The sequence below is a fragment of the Nycticebus coucang genome, chromosome 18, assembly GCF_027406575.1.
Source record: "Nycticebus coucang isolate mNycCou1 chromosome 18, mNycCou1.pri, whole genome shotgun sequence".
In the NCBI taxonomy this organism is placed as follows: Eukaryota; Metazoa; Chordata; class Mammalia; order Primates; family Lorisidae; genus Nycticebus; species Nycticebus coucang.
This window is the reverse complement of record NC_069797.1, coordinates 12,032,795-12,049,064: the sequence shown is the minus strand read 5'-3', so window position 1 is coordinate 12,049,064 and position 16,270 is coordinate 12,032,795. Positions and strand designations below refer to the sequence as shown.

Here is a 16,270-nt window from a genome sequence, read left to right as displayed (position 1 = left end):
CCCGTATACTCGGGTTCCATCTGTCTCTGTCGGTTGTAACTCACCATATGACTTTAAACAAGCTCCTTCTTCTCCAGGAGGCCTCAGGTTCCCTATGTGGGAATTAAGGGCCTTTGGACTCCCTTGTTTAATGGCCTCCAGGACTGACATGTATAATAATTAAATAATGCATTTGCTCTGAGTATACAGTAAGCACTCAGTAACTGGTTGATTTACTTCTTATTAATTCATGGTCAATAGGGACTATATTTTTCAGACTCAGCTGACCTCAGGATGTTGTTTCCCAGGAAAATTCTGGATCCGTTTCTCTGTGAGGAGGCTGCTCCTTTAACAGTTGCGTAAAACTCTGCTGCTTCCCCTACCTCCTACCTCTGGTCTTCATCAACAACACTGTTTCCAGGCAAGTCAATGGGAACCCAGGTTAGGGGGTAAATTACCTATAAAGTTCACATCAGGAGGACTGTTTTGGCCTAGGCCCTGGCCCAGAACAGGAGAAACATTGGAGAAACATTGAGCTGTGACAATGATAGTCCCTAGTAGCCTGAGGAAAGTTGAGTTACAATTAGGAAAATGGCTCTGCCATATACTAAGTGTGTAAACTTTGCATGTTAATTAACCTTTCTAACTAGCTTCTGTTTTCTTACCTGGAAACTGGGGATCATTAGTCCTATATATAAATTAAGTTCCTAAAGATTTCTTATACCCGCATCTTACCACCACCCTGGGGATCTCTCGTCTCATTACTCTTGCAGCTAGAGTGAGGTGGTGTGGGTGGGTTGGTTGGTTTTAGACAGGGTCTTGCTCTGTCATCCTGGGTAGAGTCAATGTTATTGTAGCTCACAGCAATCTCAAACTCCTAGGCTCTAGCAATCCTCTTGCCTCACCTTCCCTAGGAGGTGGGACTATAGGCATCCACCATGACACCCAGCTAATTAATTTTTCTATTTTTAGTAGAGACAAGGTATCACTCTTACTCAGGCTGTTCTCAAACTCCTGAGCTCAAGTGATCGCTGGGCATCGGCCTCCCAGAGTGCTAGGATTATAGCCTCCACACACAGCCTAGAGTGAGCTTCTTCCTTTTTTTTTTTTTTTTGCAGTTTTTTGCCAGGGCTGGGTTTGAACCCACCATCTCTGGCACACGGGGCCAGTGCCCCACTCCTTTGAGCCACAGGCGCCGCCCCTAGAGTGAGCTTCTTAAAATTAAAATCTGATCATGTCACTGCCCTTATTAAATCCTAGGAACTTTCCAGGGATTCTAGGATAATAATAAAACCTTGCCGACCTCTCCAACCTTGCATCTCAGCCAAAGTGGAACATGTCTGTTCTTTCCCACGACGGTGCCCATGTATGATAGTTCCCTCCTCCTTCTTTCCTACTCATCCCCGAGATCAACCCTTTCTCCTCTAACCAGGCCAGATGTCCGTAATTATGCTTTAATAGTTCCTAGAAATTTCTCATGATTTGTAATAAAATATTTATATGATTGTTTGGTTCATGTCTGAAACAGAGGTAAGGAGATGTCTTTTTTATTCACAGCACATACTAGTTCTTCAGTACATGTGTGTGGACTAAATACATCATCTTCTGCAAATGTAGAAGGGAAGAATTATCCACTTTTTACTGATGGGAAAGCCAAGGCTTAGGTGAAATGAATTGCCAAAAGATGCACAGTCAGAATCCAAATCCTGCCCTGTCCCACTTAGCAAACATTGTGTCTAACAACAATCTTGACTAAAATCAAGCTTGATCTGTCACAGGTACCAGGCCTTGATGACAGTTTGGAGGGATGAGAAGTCAATTAAAGTTTTGAAATCAGAATTAAGAGTCATCTACAAACCAGGTGTGATGTTCATGCCTGTAATCCCAGCACTCTGGGAGGCCAAGGCAGGAGGATCCCTTCAGCTCAGGAGTTCAACACCACCCTAAGCAAGAGTGAGACCTCTACAAAAAATGAAAAAAAAAAAAATAGTCAGGGATTGTGGTACCTGTAATCCCAGCTACTTGGGCAGCTGAGGCAGGAGGATCGCTTGAACCCAGGAATTTGAGGTTGTCGTGAGCTAGGCTGATGCCATGGCATTCTAGCCTAATGACAGAGCAAGACACTGTTTCAAAAAAAAGAGTCAAACTATAACACCATTTTGGAGGAAAAGCCCCAACACTTTGCAGATAACATCTGTGGATATAGTTCATTAAAATTTCCCCAAAGGTGAGTTGATGGCAAGTTCCTTAGGGAAAACTGTTTCAGAAGAATGGGGAGCTAGAAAGAGGCTAAGGGCTGGAACTATCTTTGGAGGTTGGATCAGTCACCCAAAAGAGGTGGAAACACTGTGGACAGATTGGAGAGAGTGGAAGAAAAGGGCCGAGTTCTTGGAGGATGGAAGCCCAGTTAGACAAGGGGTTTGAGGGGCATGGAGGCTGTGTCTCTTCTTTTGGCAAAAGGGAAGGATACATGAGAATTAAAGACACTGGGATGTATGATTAGGAAGAGAGGACATGTATTTGCACAAATTTCATCACAGTGGACTGTGGGGAAGGAAGGAGGCAGGATAGTCTTAGAGGGACATCTCTAAGACCATGTATCAGGATTATTATGAAAGTGAGCTTACAGCCCTCGAAGGAATGAGTGGAAAGAGTGTTTTCAAAAATGGTTTACAAGAATGCAAAAGTGTGTATAATGTCGTGGTGATTATGTTGAGAAAATATAGTAATCAAAATGATTTTCCATTTCTTAATTTTTATGTATCTCAAAACTTTTATAGTGTCCCTTATACTAACCCTGAGATGCAGCTGGCTCAGGGATGGGAGTGGGGCAGCACTCAGAGTGTCGGTGGCCACTGTGATGTTCCGTGACTCCTTAGGGGAGATCTCAGCCAGACTCTGTCCTCAAAGAAAGAAAGAAATGGACAGTGAATGAGGAATGTGATGTTTTCTAGGGAAACCTTTGGGGAAGATGAACCAGCTACACGACTCGATGGAACCGAGAGTGATGGATGATGACATGCTCAAGCTGGCTGTGGCTGAGCAGGGCCCCCGGGAGGAGGCCGGGCAGCTGGCCAAGCAGGAGGGCATCCTCTTTAAGGATGTTCTGTCCCTACAGCTGGACTTCCAGAGTGCGTATCCTGTGTATCTGCCCCAGCTTTTTCCGTTTCACCCTCAAGCTCCAGAATTCCACACAAAGTTGGCATTAGAGCCAGCTGGGTTACAAGGATAGGAGTGGAACAGATGTTTTAAAAGCTTCCTACTTAGTGTTGCCATTTGAATATCCACAAAACTCCTGGTTCTGAATAAGAACAGAAGAAAATATAAAATTGTTCTGCTCCAAATCTAAGTGAACCCCAAAACCATGCAGTTTCCATCACCTGACTCCATGTTGGTGTAGGGTCCCTGGCAGGCAGGACCAAGGAGGTCTCACTCAGCCAGGAGCCAGGATTGGGAAGTGTGGCGGGAGGAGCCAGCACTGGAGGAGCGGCTTCAGGGGATGTGGCTGAAGAAGGGCTGGATACGCGGCAGGGAAGCCCAGTGGGAAGACGTGGCTTGGGACCAAGCAGATCCTCACTTCCTCAGTGTCCCCATCTATGAAATGGGATGACTGCAGTGGGCAAGGCAAGCATAGCCTGGACCCCAACCCCATAAAGCCCATAGGACTATCAGATCATGGCCTCCAGGCCTGGCCACCCAGAGAAGGGAGGGCCTTGAGCCTCAGCCCCTCAGCCCCAAGAAGAGTAAAGGTGTCAGGGTCAGCTGCCACAGGTGGGGCTTTAGCAACTGATCACTTTCCTTTTACTTCCCCTCCCCTACCTATGGTTCCTTCAGCCAACATCAAGCAAGTGCCTCTTAGATGCCTGGGCACTGGGATTCAACTGTGAACAAAAAAGACAAAAACCTTGACATTCAAGTTGGGGAGACAAGTAAAGTGAAGAATGAAAATAGTACTGTGTGCTAAAGACAACGTGTGTTGTGGAGGAAGAAAGGCAAAAGGAGGAGAAAAGGGGAGTTAGGGTAGGGTGCAGTGTTTGCAGGGTAGCTGGAGGCGCCACCAAGTAAGTGACACTGGAGCAGACTTGAGGGAGGGAACATCCCAGAGATCATCAGGGAAAATCAGGGCAGAGGGGGCAGGCTGGACCTGGCTTGACCCTGTACCTATATATGGACTGCTGAGGATGCTAGTATGGAGTATGTCAGAGAGGTCATGGGGTCAACTGGTATCAGTCTTGGGACCCGAGGAAGGTGTTTAGGTTTACAGTGAAAGAGGTGGGGGCCCCATAGGCTTCTAAGTGGAAGGGGGACAGGATGGGGTAGACTATGGGGGCCAGGGGCCTAGGCAAGGATCTAGTGAGACAGCTATCGCTGTGGTCCTGAGGGATGACATTAGGGTAGGCCAAGGTGGTGGCCAAAGAGGTGGATTCAGTGTCTTTGTGGAAAATTAAATTGGCTTTGTTGTCAGTCCTCTCATGCTGGTAACTCATTTAGAACTAACTACCAAACACATCCTAGTTTTTGTTGTGTTTTGTGTTTTCCTCATGAACTGCTGATGCCTAGGAAAGAGCCAGCATGAGGCATGACAGGGCATCCAGGTGTGCAGGAGCTACCAAGGGAGCAGTGCTGCAGGAGACTGGCCATGACCAGGACAAAGCGGGGTGGGAGACTCTCAGCCTAGGATCAAGGTCAGAGAAGTCACCTGGAAAAGTCAGACCAGGCTTGAGAGGTGGCTGAGAGCCTGGAGCAGAACCTGGAACCCAAAAGCACATGTGGGGATGGAGCCAGGATCATTCTGGGAAATCTGGACACAAACAGGGAGCTGGCCAGCAAGGACCCATGCTATGGAGGTCTGAGAACCTGGGAGAGGCAGAGCAGAGCAGTACAGCTGTAGGGGAAGGGCAGTGGGCCCCTTAGGGTCTGGGTCAGAGAACCAGAGAACGCTGCCCTGGCCAAGTGAGGAGGAGGCGCCTCTCCCCACCACAGGCAGGCCCTGCCCTTCTGAATGATTATTCAGACCACCTCACCAAATGTGTGGTTATTAACATTAATTTTTAAACCCTTTTCACTTCTGGTATTATTTCAGTTCTTTTAATGAGCATATTCTAATTTTATAAGTTTTAGAAATCAGGGCGGTGCCTGTGGCTCAAGGAGTAGGGCGCCGGTCCCATATGCCGGAGGTGGTGGGTTCAAACCCAGCCCCGGCCAAAAAAACCAAAAAAAAAAAAAATTAATAAAAAAAAAAAAAAGAAATCATTGCAAAAATACATATGGAAAAAAAGGGCATATAAACAACAGAGCTGTATGTGACTTCTGGGAAAAGCTGGTGGACAAGTTTAGCCTCTAGAACTTTACATATACAATATGAATGTGTTTATATTTATGTGTTATTCAGAACTCTCCTATGTGCCAGTGAGAAACCAAACTGATTGGCTTACCCTTAGCAAAGGAATGAGCTGGCTGTGTAGCAGGGGCGTGTGGTCTCCAGGGGCCACAAGGTCCAGATACTTCTGAACCTGCATCTCTATGTCTGGACCATTTATCCTGGCTCTGCATATGCACTTTATGGGTTCCCCCCATATTCCTGCCCCTCACATGCCTGTAGGCATTCCTTTGGATTCATACAAGCATGTCTTTGGAGATGTATTCAAAGTAGAGAAATTACAGGTCAAAGGGCAAAAAATTAAATATCAGCAAACATTACCAACCTACCCTCCAGGAAGGCCGAACTAGTTGATTAACTCTCCCACCAGCAAAGATATGCTTTGATTATATTTGTCATGCTAAGAAAGGAAGGTTCCTGCCTGTGTCCTGTGTCTCAAGGCATATTGTCCTGCTAGGGAACCTCCAGCTTGGCCCCAGAAACAGCAAAACAGCTTGAGTTATGTCTCCTACCAGGGGAGGTCCGGATCACCCTCACCTTGCCAACCACCCCTTTACCCTGTGGTCCTCCTGTCGCTGTGGGTGGTGGCCCTGATTTCCACTCTACCTGTGTGTGAATAAAGACAGGAGTTCCTCAATGCTCAGCCCACATCTCCAGGGGACTTGTGCAGGGCAGGGGTTATAGGGCCTTTACATGGTTATGTCACAGTCCTTTACTGGGCCGATGCAAAACTCTAATCCTGACCCATGGCTGGATTCTTCTCTGCCTATTTTAGACATCCTCCGCATAGACAACCTCTGGCAGTTTGAGAGCCTAAGAAAGCTACAGCTGGACAATAACATCATCGAGAGGATCGAAGGCCTAGAGAACCTCACACACCTGGTCTGGCTGGGTAAGGCCCTCCCTGTGCATGTCTGCTCTACCCGGGGGTGATGCCTTGCCAAGGCTGCTGCCTCCCCTGGAGATGGTAACCATGTGTGACACTCAGATGCCAGACCATCATTAGCCCTGACACAGTAGAAATTCTGTCTGCTGAGAGCAAGGAAGCTGCTATTTTTTAAAAGCCTGAGGCTTACACTGAGCATAGCACAGCAAAGGTGTGCTTGGACACACCAGGACAAAATATTCTGCCACCCCCTGCCCAACCTCACAGTCTGTGTGGGGCACAAAGGGGCAGCAATGGATGCCTACTTAATTTAGACTGAAGTGGACAGATATGACCACCAGAAATGACCACCACAGAAGCTAGTGTGCAGTGGGCACTTAATTACCTGTGAAGCGTGGGTCTCTATGCTTTCCACTTAGCATCCCCATCACAGAGATGAGCAAACCAAGGGCATAGCAGGCAAGTACTGACATCAGGCTTCACAGCCACGGTCTTAGGAGGTTTAATGAACTGTGTCTACCTGCTGGCCTCTTAGAAGCACACTGATATCTGGTAAGGGGAAGGTGGGCACCCAGCAGGAAGAAGGAGAGGGGCCTGAGAGTGCTTCATGTATTTTGTCTTATTTAGCCCCATAACAGTCTCAAGATATGAGTGTCCATTATAACCCCAATCTGCAGGAGAGGATCGAGGCCCAGAGAGCCCAGGGCACCTGCCCAAAGCTGCATAGCCAGGAGGCAGCAGAGCTGGGACTCACACCCACACCTGTCTGACCCTTCAGCTCATGTTCCCTCCATCCCATCAGGCTGCTTCACAGTAACAAGGGCAACCTGGGGCATCCATGCACCTCCCAGTTTGGAAAAACACTCTCAGCTGCATTTATGCTGACAACTATAAGCCCACAGCAAGCCCCTGGCAAGGAGTACTCTGCCATCTCACAGATGCAGCACCAGAGCCAAGAGACTGACCAGCTGGACAGAGTCTCGTGCCACAGGTCCAGGAAGAAACCCCAGATGAATACTGGCCCCACTGTGGTTACCTTTGCAGCTTTGGGCAAATCATGGAGCCTCTTGAATGATCAAACAAGGAGAGAAATTCCACACTGCCCCTCAGGGCTGCTGTCAGGGGATATGCACACAGCACTTAATAAACTGGGAAATGCTAAACACACAGGAAATGATCTAGTTAAAATGCCACAAGAGTGAGGAAAGGGGACACCCCACAACTGTCTGTTCCTACCCCTAACATGCACTGCTTTAGACCTGCAGGTTAGCATTTGCATCCCTGAACTTCAACAGAACACAGACATAAATAGTTGTCCTTGTGTCCTCAGCCAGGAGATGACTGGCAGAACTGGAGAGGGTGGTGAATGTTTGGGCCTTCAGGGAAGAATCCATGCAAAGCTTCTAGAAAATTGCAAGCTGATAGTGAGTAAATTCTTCACCCTGCCAACTCAGTGCTGGCTCTCAGAGCACCAAACAGCCCCAGGGGTTTCATTTCAGGACAGTCAACCATCTAAGCCAGGCAACAGTCCCTCACTGCCCTCCTCCTTCCCCAGATCTGTCCTTCAACAACATCGAGACCATCGAGGGGCTGGACACACTGGTGAACCTGGAGGATTTAAGCCTGTTCAACAACCGGATCTCCAAGATTAACTCTTTGGATGCCCTTGTCAAGCTGCATGTGTTGTCACTGGGCAACAACCAGATTGGCAACATGATGAACGTGAGTGGCTGCTACACCCACCCGAGCATAGGCCAGCCAGGGCTGGGACGGAGGAGGCCACAGCTGTGAACAAGAAAGGGGTCTGCAGCAAGGGACAGCACAGGCTGAGTGTTCCAGAGCTTCCTCCTTTCCTGGAAAAGACAGAAATCCAAATCATTCTACAAGGGATTTGATGTTTAAGTCCCATGTTTAACCCCATGTAGTTGTCTGCGGGTAGCAGTTTAGGAGCTCCACAGCAATGGAGTCGCTTTCTTTTCCTGAGTCTCAGGCACATGTTACAAACATTTTTGCTGTTGGCTGTGGGGCATATGTCCTGTGCTCAGTGGGTAGAAACAAATAAGGTGTGACCAGCCTGTCAGGGGTGACCAGCACATAAGGTGTCCCAAGGGGAACAAGGCCTGTGGGTGTGAAAGGGTACCCCGAGATGCCTGGGTGTATGTGAATGACAGTGGACCCTGGGCACTCAGGAGAAAGCAAGCTGAACCCCACACACCCCCACAGTGAGCACACAGCAGTGGGCTGAGGCTGAGACCCTGGCAACTGGGGTTGTGGTAGCACCCATAAGAGTCCTCTTCAGAAGTGACCTAGCCTTGACCTTATCAGATGGTCCCTGGCCTGCTTCTCCAGCTCACCAAACCTAGGGGCTGTCCAGAATCCTTTAAAAATTCCTTTCCTGTTTAGGTCAGTCACACAGCCTGGGTTCATGTCTGGGTAGCTTAGATGGATGGCCTGGGTGACTGAGTTGTGACCTGTGTGTAAGTCTCAGAAGTTTGCCCTGCACCGAGACAGGAAGATGTAAACCCACTGAGGCTGTACTTTCTTTACCTCAATTTCCTTGTCTTTAAAATTGGAATAGTGGCCATTAGCCCTCTGCTCAGGTTCTCAAAGGAATCACATGAAGTTATGGACTTAAAGCACCTGGCTCAGTGTCAGGTAAGTATGTTCTTTTTTTTTTTTTTAGAAAGAATCTCATTTTGTTGCCCTGGGTAGAGTGCCGTGGCATCATAGCTCACAGCAACCTCCAACTCCTGGGCTTAAGAGATTCTCTTGCCTCAGCCTCCCAAGTAGCTGGGATTACAGGTGCCCACCACAACACCCGGTTATTTTTAGAGATGAGGTCTCGCTTTTGCTCTGGTTGGTCTTGAACCCATGAGCTCAGGCAATCCACCTGCCTCAGCCTCCCAGAATGCTAGGGTTACAGGCATGAGCCACCATGCCTGGCTTAGAGTATATTCTTAACAAATAGAGGCCTGTTATAGCCAAGGTCTGTCATATGAGGGTGGTGGGACAAGGAGTGACTTGATTCAGACTCACTAAGAGATGATTAGAATGTTGCCATCAGCAGAAGGAAAAGGAAAAGGCTTCCCAGAGGAAGGATAGTTTGAGCAGGGGCCTGGAGAGGCTCTGGGAATGCTCCCCTGCTGAGCACTGTTGAGGAGCCCCCAGTCCCTGGAGGAAGTCAAGCGTGTGTGGTGCAGGGGGTGCCCAGGGTATGGCTGTGGCTTTGCAGCCAACAGTTGGAAAGGCCCAAGAAGTGGTGGAAGCAGAGGAGGCTCTGTGCTGACATGTACTCAGGGACAGTCTGCATTTAGGGAGGAATCCGCCACCAAGAGGATGCATCCAAGGGAGACTATGTGAATTGGGTTAACCCAGGACGGTGCCACCAGAAAGGATGTTGTGCCCACAGGTAACAGAAAAGGTTGCCCCAAACTAGCTGGAAGAAGAGCTGAGGCAAGGACTTGGGTGCAGCTGGTTTATTTGGGATGTGGCTTCAGGAAGTCAGAGTAGACGAGAGGGAAAAGCAACATGCAGGGTGTCACCAAGGCTGATGCTGCCGGCGATGCACCCTGGGCCTCAGAGAATCAGAGAGCCCAGAGTGCCTCCTAGAGGCAACCACCTCAGGACTGGAGCCTGATGCCTTGGTCCTCCTAACAACTGAGGGACACCCCAGGGGGATTCACTCCCTCCCCCACCTGGCTTCTGTGGCCTCAGAGACCTCTCTGAGGCAGACAGTGAGTAATGAGGTGGGATGCCGGCAGCATGAGTCTGTCACAGCTGTGGCTAAAGTCCAAAGTTAGCAACGCACCTGCTGCAAACAAGGGCATATGGTGGCATGATTATTGGTACTGGGGGGCAGGTGATGGTTGTCGGTACAGCTTCAAGACAAGTTTCTTCCGCTTCTGGGCTCTGCTGCCCTCAGCATCTCCCCAAAGCTCATTCTCTTGGTGGGTGTAATCAAGGCTATAGGCTTCCTTCTGTACATCTAACAGGGCAGAGACAGCAAGAAATTTGCCCCCAACAGTTCTGATTGGGTCACATCCTAGGGCCTGCCCTGATCCTTGTAGCTGGGGGCGGGGGGGAGAGGTGGGGGTGGCCAGCAGGATGGTTGGGATGAACGACCTGGTCAAGCCCTAACTTGTAACCTGTGTTTTTAAGTCTGTCCAGCAGGGCAAAACCCAGAGGTCATGTAGTCTCATAAGTTTGCCCTGTGCCACATGGAAGGTGCAGGCAAATGAGTCAAGAGCTGAGATGCGTCCTGCCTACATTCAAGCCTCACACCACCACATACCAATTGACTGGCCTTGGCCAGTGACTGAGTTCTGGGTGCCCATTTGCCCATCTGTAAAATGGGAATAATAGTAGTTCCTGGCTCGGCGCCTGTAGTCAGTGGCTGGGACACCAGCCACATGCTCTGGAGCTGGTGGGTTCTAACCCATCCTGGGCCTGCCAAACAACAATGACAACTACAACCAAAAAATAGCCAGGCATTGTGGTGGGCACCTGTGGTCCCAGCTACTTGGGAGGCTGAGACAAGAGAATCACTTAAGCCCAAGAGTTGGCGGTATGACGCCACAGCACTCTACCAAGGGCGACATAGTGAGACTCTGTCTCCAAAAAAAAAAAAAGTAGTTCCTATTCCCTGGAGTTGTTGTGATGTTGTGAAGACTGAGTCAATTAGAGAGCATTTCATGCCTCATATAGGGCCTGGCACATAGTACATGGAAAATGATATTATTCAAGAATTTTCAGATTAAGGGTTAACCTCAAAGAAACTCAGCCTTGCTGCTTGAAAATATTTTTGAGCATATAACAGATGTTCCTTCCTCAGAAGGTTCTATACCCCAGGGCTTATGCAGGAACGCATCTCCTCTGATTTGTTTTCCTTTGGGCATTTGGAGACTTTAATGGAGGTGAGGCCATATCCCTCCGAAGGCCCAGGCCTGGGCACAAGAGGTATTGGGTATGGAGGTAGACATGTTTGGACAAGAGGAAATCCTCTTGGAAATCCTCATGGACTGGACAAGAGGAAATCCTATCAACCTTTCACAGAGAAAGAGGATGAAAGAAGGCTCCTGGAGAGAAGCTGCCAGGAATGCTGATATCTCTGGGCTAGATGTTCCTGAGGCATGGCCATACCCTGGGGACCCTTGGGACCCTAGATCCTTTTCACCTTTTCAGGCACCAGCCTTCTTGGTTTCTTGATCCAGAGAGTCCTGACTGATGCCCCTCAGTTATTAGCTCCTAACTCTGAACATCTTTAATTTCAGTCCTTATCTGCACCATTTATCTGACATCTAATTATACATCTTCTTGTATCTATTTATTTGCTAGGCCTATTTTTGTTTCTGCTCCTTTCATTAAAAACAAACACATGGACTGGGCACAGTGGCTCATGCCTGATATTATAGCACTTTTTTTTTATTTTTTGTCACCCTTGGTAGAGTGCTGTGGCATCACAGCTCGTAGCAACCTCAAACTCTTGAGCTTAAGCAATTCTCTTGCCTCAGTCTCCCAAGTAGCTGGGACTACAGGCACCTGCCACAATGCCCAGCTATTTTTAGAGATGGGGTCTCGCTCTGGCTCAGACTGGTCTTAAACTGGTGAGCTCAGACAATCCACCCACCTCGGACTCCCCCAGAGTGCTGAGATTATAGGCATGAGCCACTGCACCTGGCCTTATTATAGCACTTTAGGAGGCTAAATGGGAAGGATTGTTTGAGGCCAAGAGTTTAAGACCAGCCTGGGCAACATAGCAGGACACTCTCTCTATAAAAAGTAAAAAAAAAAAAAAAGGCAGGCATACTGGCACATGCTATAGTCCCAGCTACTCAGGATGCTGAGGCAAGGGGATTACTTGAGCCCAGGAGTTCAAGGCTGCAGTGAGCTAAGATGATGCCACTTCACTCTAACTTGGGTGACAGAGTATGACTCTGTCTGAAACAAAACAAAACAGAATAGACATTTAATCAGATGCTTAAGCACATAGGGAAGAGCTTCTCTCACTTCTGGACTCTTACCCTGCTTCCCGTTCCAGAGGCCCCAGCTGCTTTTGGGTTGCACGTGTGTCTTTCCAGGAGTCTTGTGTTTAAACATTGTGTGTGATTGTCATGCCTGCCAGCTACCCTCCAAGCACCTGCCTTTGGTGACCCCTCTCTGCTGGATCATTTCATCACTCAGACACAGCTTGATGTACATTTCTAGTTTGCAGTGGGTAGATGTCAAGGTTGTTTGCAACTTGATGCCACTACACACAGGCTGTAGTTGATGTCCTTGAACAGGGGCTACTTTGCACCTGAATGAGCCATTTGTAAGATAAATTCCTACTGGGGAATTGCTAGGTCAAAAGGGCATATGCATTTTAAATTTCGATAGATCTTGCCAACTTACCCTTTACAGACCTATTTAAAAGCCTACCAATGAGGACAAAATGGTCTGTTTCTGCTCACTTTCTACAATATACTTCATTATCAAATGTATCTCTCTTTGCCATCTGAAAGATGAACAATGGACTCTCATTGAGAGATCTCTTAAAAATTAAATTAGATCCTATCTCTCTCACATCATACACACTTAAAACTCCAGTGGCTTCTGTTATGCTTAGAATAAAATCCAAACTCTTGACCACAGCCTGCAAGGTCTTACATCAACCAGCCACTGACCTTGTGTCCAATCTCATCTTAAGGGTGCTGCAGGCACCGTCATCTTGGCTCAGTTCCCAGCTCTTTCCCACCTGAGGCTTGTGCTGTGCGGCTGCCTGGAGTGTGCTTTCTGCTTTCCCATGGCTGGCTCCCACAGGTTTCAAATTAAATGTCACCTCCCAGAGAGACCTGAGTCCTCTAATTGAAAAAGGACTCCATGGGTGGCGCCTGTGGCTCAGTGGGTAGGGCGCTGGTCCCGTATACCAAGGGTAGCGTGTTCAAACCCAGCCCTGGACAAACTGCAACAACAACAAAAAAAAGCCGGGAGTTGTAGTCCCAGCTACTTGGGAGGCTGAAGCAGGAGAATCGCCTAAGCCCAGGCGTTGGAGGTTGCTGTGAGCTGGCTGTGTGATGCCATGGCACTCTACCGAGGGTGATAAAGTGAGACTCTGTTTCTACAAAAAAAAAAATATATATGTATATATATATAGTTGACTTTTTCTACATTTTACTAAAAATAGATGAACAAATAGAGGTCAGTGGAATGTTCCACTAGCTGTTATCCAGTGCATCCAAGGTTAACCATAAATTGGGTTCTATTTGGACCTTTCTTGGGCTCTACAGTATAAAAAGGCATGCCTATGTGAGTGGCCGCTGCAACCAATGACAGCTACCACTCATGGAATAGGTATCCAGCCCTCTGCTAAATGCTTTTCAGAGCTGGTTTCATTTGGTCTTTACATCAACTATAACACACATGATATCTTTATACCCATTTTACAGATGAGGAAACTGAGGCTTATGGGATATTAGGTAACCTGTCCAAAGTCCCACTGCTGATTCTTTGGCTGGCCCATGGCTAACCAGTCTTGGTACCGCTGTCCAGCCTGAAACCCCCTATGCCATCTGCCACCCCACCCAATGCTGACGGTGCTCTGGCCAGGCTGCAAACTCTGAAACAGCGCTGAGGAGAGAGGCTTCAGGTGTGTTCTCACCTTTACGGTGGCCAAGAAAACGAGTCTTTCTCACCTCCTCTCCCCAGATCATCTACCTGAGACGGTTTAAGTGCCTGCGGACACTCAGCCTTTCTGGGAACCCTCTCTCCGAGGCAGAGGATTATAAGACATTCATCTGTGCCTACCTTCCTGACCTTGTGTACCTGGACTTCCGGCGCATCGATGACCACACGGCAGGTGTCTCCCTCTCTGTCTCCCAGGCTCCAATTGAAGAAGGGTGTGGAGGGGGAGCTTCCCTCATCCACAAATAGGAGAACAGATAGGGCAGCTCCCTCTTCCTAAGTCCCTCTATCTGCCTCTTGTCAGAACGAGTCCAGCAGCACCTTCACGAGCACTGTTTCGTGTGGCTCCCACAAGCAAGGCTCCTTCCAGCGTTGTCTCAGGGCTGCCTCAGAACCACCCTGCACTCGCCAATTTCTAGAAGAAGATATTAAGGAGGCCAAAGGAGGGCTAGCAACTAGCAGGGTCCCTGGCTCTTGGTCCATCCAGGATTCACCCCAAGTCTGTGCAACCCCAGGAGCAACATTAATAGCCGAACTTCCGAGGGAGTCAGGCCATCAGGACTCAGTTCTGGCTCTCTCAGAGGTGGAGTCTGTGCTGGAGATAGGGACCTGGGTGTCATCAAGGAGCAGAGGGTGCTCAGAGAAGCTGACAGGGGTGAGGACTGACTCTAGGGGCTCCGGCAGTCCCGGCCAGGTGCAGGAGGTGAGCCAGAGGCATGAGAGAGCCAGGAAGAAGCAGAGCACAGAACCACAGGCCGAGACCCTTGTGACCAGCCCTGTAGTCTTGGGTGACTCACTTTACCTCTCTCACATTGTTCTTAACTAAAGACACAGAAGGGCTTGCCTTGAGGGCTGCTGGGAGGGAGTGGGCAAATCCTCTGTGGAAGACACCATGTCTGGTGGAGAGCACCCCACCACCAGCTGGGTCCATCACAGACTTCCGCCCTGAGATGCCCCAGCCTCAGGCTGCCCTGCTGCTTTCCACTCCTCTTGGTCTTTCTCTAACTTCCCTTAGACTCAGACACTTGTGAAGGGCCACAAGGAGATAAGCCATTGTCCCTCTCAAGACCTCCTGCCTTCACAGTCTTCATGAACCTATGCAACATCCCTGCCTGTGCTGCCAAAGGCCGCAGGATGGCAGAAGCCATGTAGTTTGGAGGAGCCCGACATCGTCTAGTAACAGTGCCACTTCCTATTCCTTGGGCAGAAAGAGCTGGCGGAGGCCAAGCACCAGTACAGCATCGACGAGCTGAGGCACCGCGAGGACCTGATGCAGGCACAGGTGGAGGAGGAGCAGGCTCAGCGGGAGGAGCTGGAGAGACACAAGGTACCACTCAGGCACCGCATGCTCTCAGCCCGGCTCAGAGATGCCCATGAGAGGGCAATGGTCCACTCAGCAGAGGCTCCCCGGCTACAAGAACACTCAGATCATGCTCCCTCCACAGGGCCTGACGCCTCTCCCACCTCCACCTCGCTCTGCCCAGGACCAGCTCCAGCCCCGAGCCCCACTCATCTCCTTGCTGGCGTTCCTGCCTCTAGCCCAGGACTGGAGAAAATGTGCTACAGACAATTTGTCAGAGCTGTTCATTTTCTTAAGACCCTCAGGTAGTTCCAGGAACAGCTCAAGTCCTTTAGCTCAGATGGCTGAATTCATGACCAGGCCCCACCCCTCCCTGCAGCAGGCTGAGACAGGTAACATTCTGGAAACAGCCTGCAGTTTTGCACCTCTGTGCTTTTCCCTTTACGTGGAACATTCCCCCAGTCTGTCTCCTCAGAGGCTGCAGCCCAAGTTCAGGGGCCGTAGAGCCTGGCACAAGGGCTCCCAGGGACCCAGGGATGAAATAGGAGGCCCTGATGGGAGTCCCCATGCCCAGGCATGCTTCTCCACAGGCTGCATTCGTGGAGCACCTGAACGGCGCCTTCCTTTTTGACAGCATGTATGCCGAGGATGCTGAGGGCAAGAAGCTGTCCTACCTTCCTGGAGTCAGCGAGCTCCTCGAGTCATATCCTTCCACAGGTTTCAGCTGTGGTCACAGCTGCCTTCTCTGACAGAGTGGGGTCCCTGTGCCACCAGCTGCCTTGGGCAGGTGCCCTTCCACTCTGGCCTCAGTTTCCTCATGTTTCTTGTAAGACCCAGGAAGCAAAATCCCTGCTCAGAGCAGTGTACTCAAGAGGCAGTTTAGAGCCAGGTCGCCTGAACTGCGTCTGAGAAATGCTGTCTAGATTTCAGGGACGTATTGAGTGGTCAGCATGGCACAGCCAGTGCTTGTCAGTCCAGGTTTTCAGAGGTGGAAAAACTGACTGAAATGCACACCTGTGGCATTTCCTTCCTTCCCAGGAAGTTTCTGCTGTGCACTGGTATATGG

At 49.3% G+C, this 16,270-nt stretch overlaps 1 protein-coding gene across 1 annotated transcript in view; it reads left to right on the top strand.

The window, feature by feature from the left end:
• DRC3 (dynein regulatory complex subunit 3) overlaps positions 1-16,270 on the top strand; it is a 34,088-nt gene that overhangs the window by 445 nt on the left and 17,373 nt on the right. The window contains exons 2-8 of the mRNA XM_053568008.1: positions 288-400; positions 2,934-3,110; positions 6,135-6,251; positions 7,801-7,967; positions 13,929-14,075; positions 15,112-15,231; positions 15,795-15,907. Coding sequence (XP_053423983.1) covers positions 2,951-3,110; positions 6,135-6,251; positions 7,801-7,967; positions 13,929-14,075; positions 15,112-15,231; positions 15,795-15,907 — 824 coding nt within the window. The 5' untranslated portion in view covers positions 288-400; positions 2,934-2,950. The remainder of the gene's footprint in view (positions 1-287; positions 401-2,933; positions 3,111-6,134; positions 6,252-7,800; positions 7,968-13,928; positions 14,076-15,111; positions 15,232-15,794; positions 15,908-16,270) is intronic.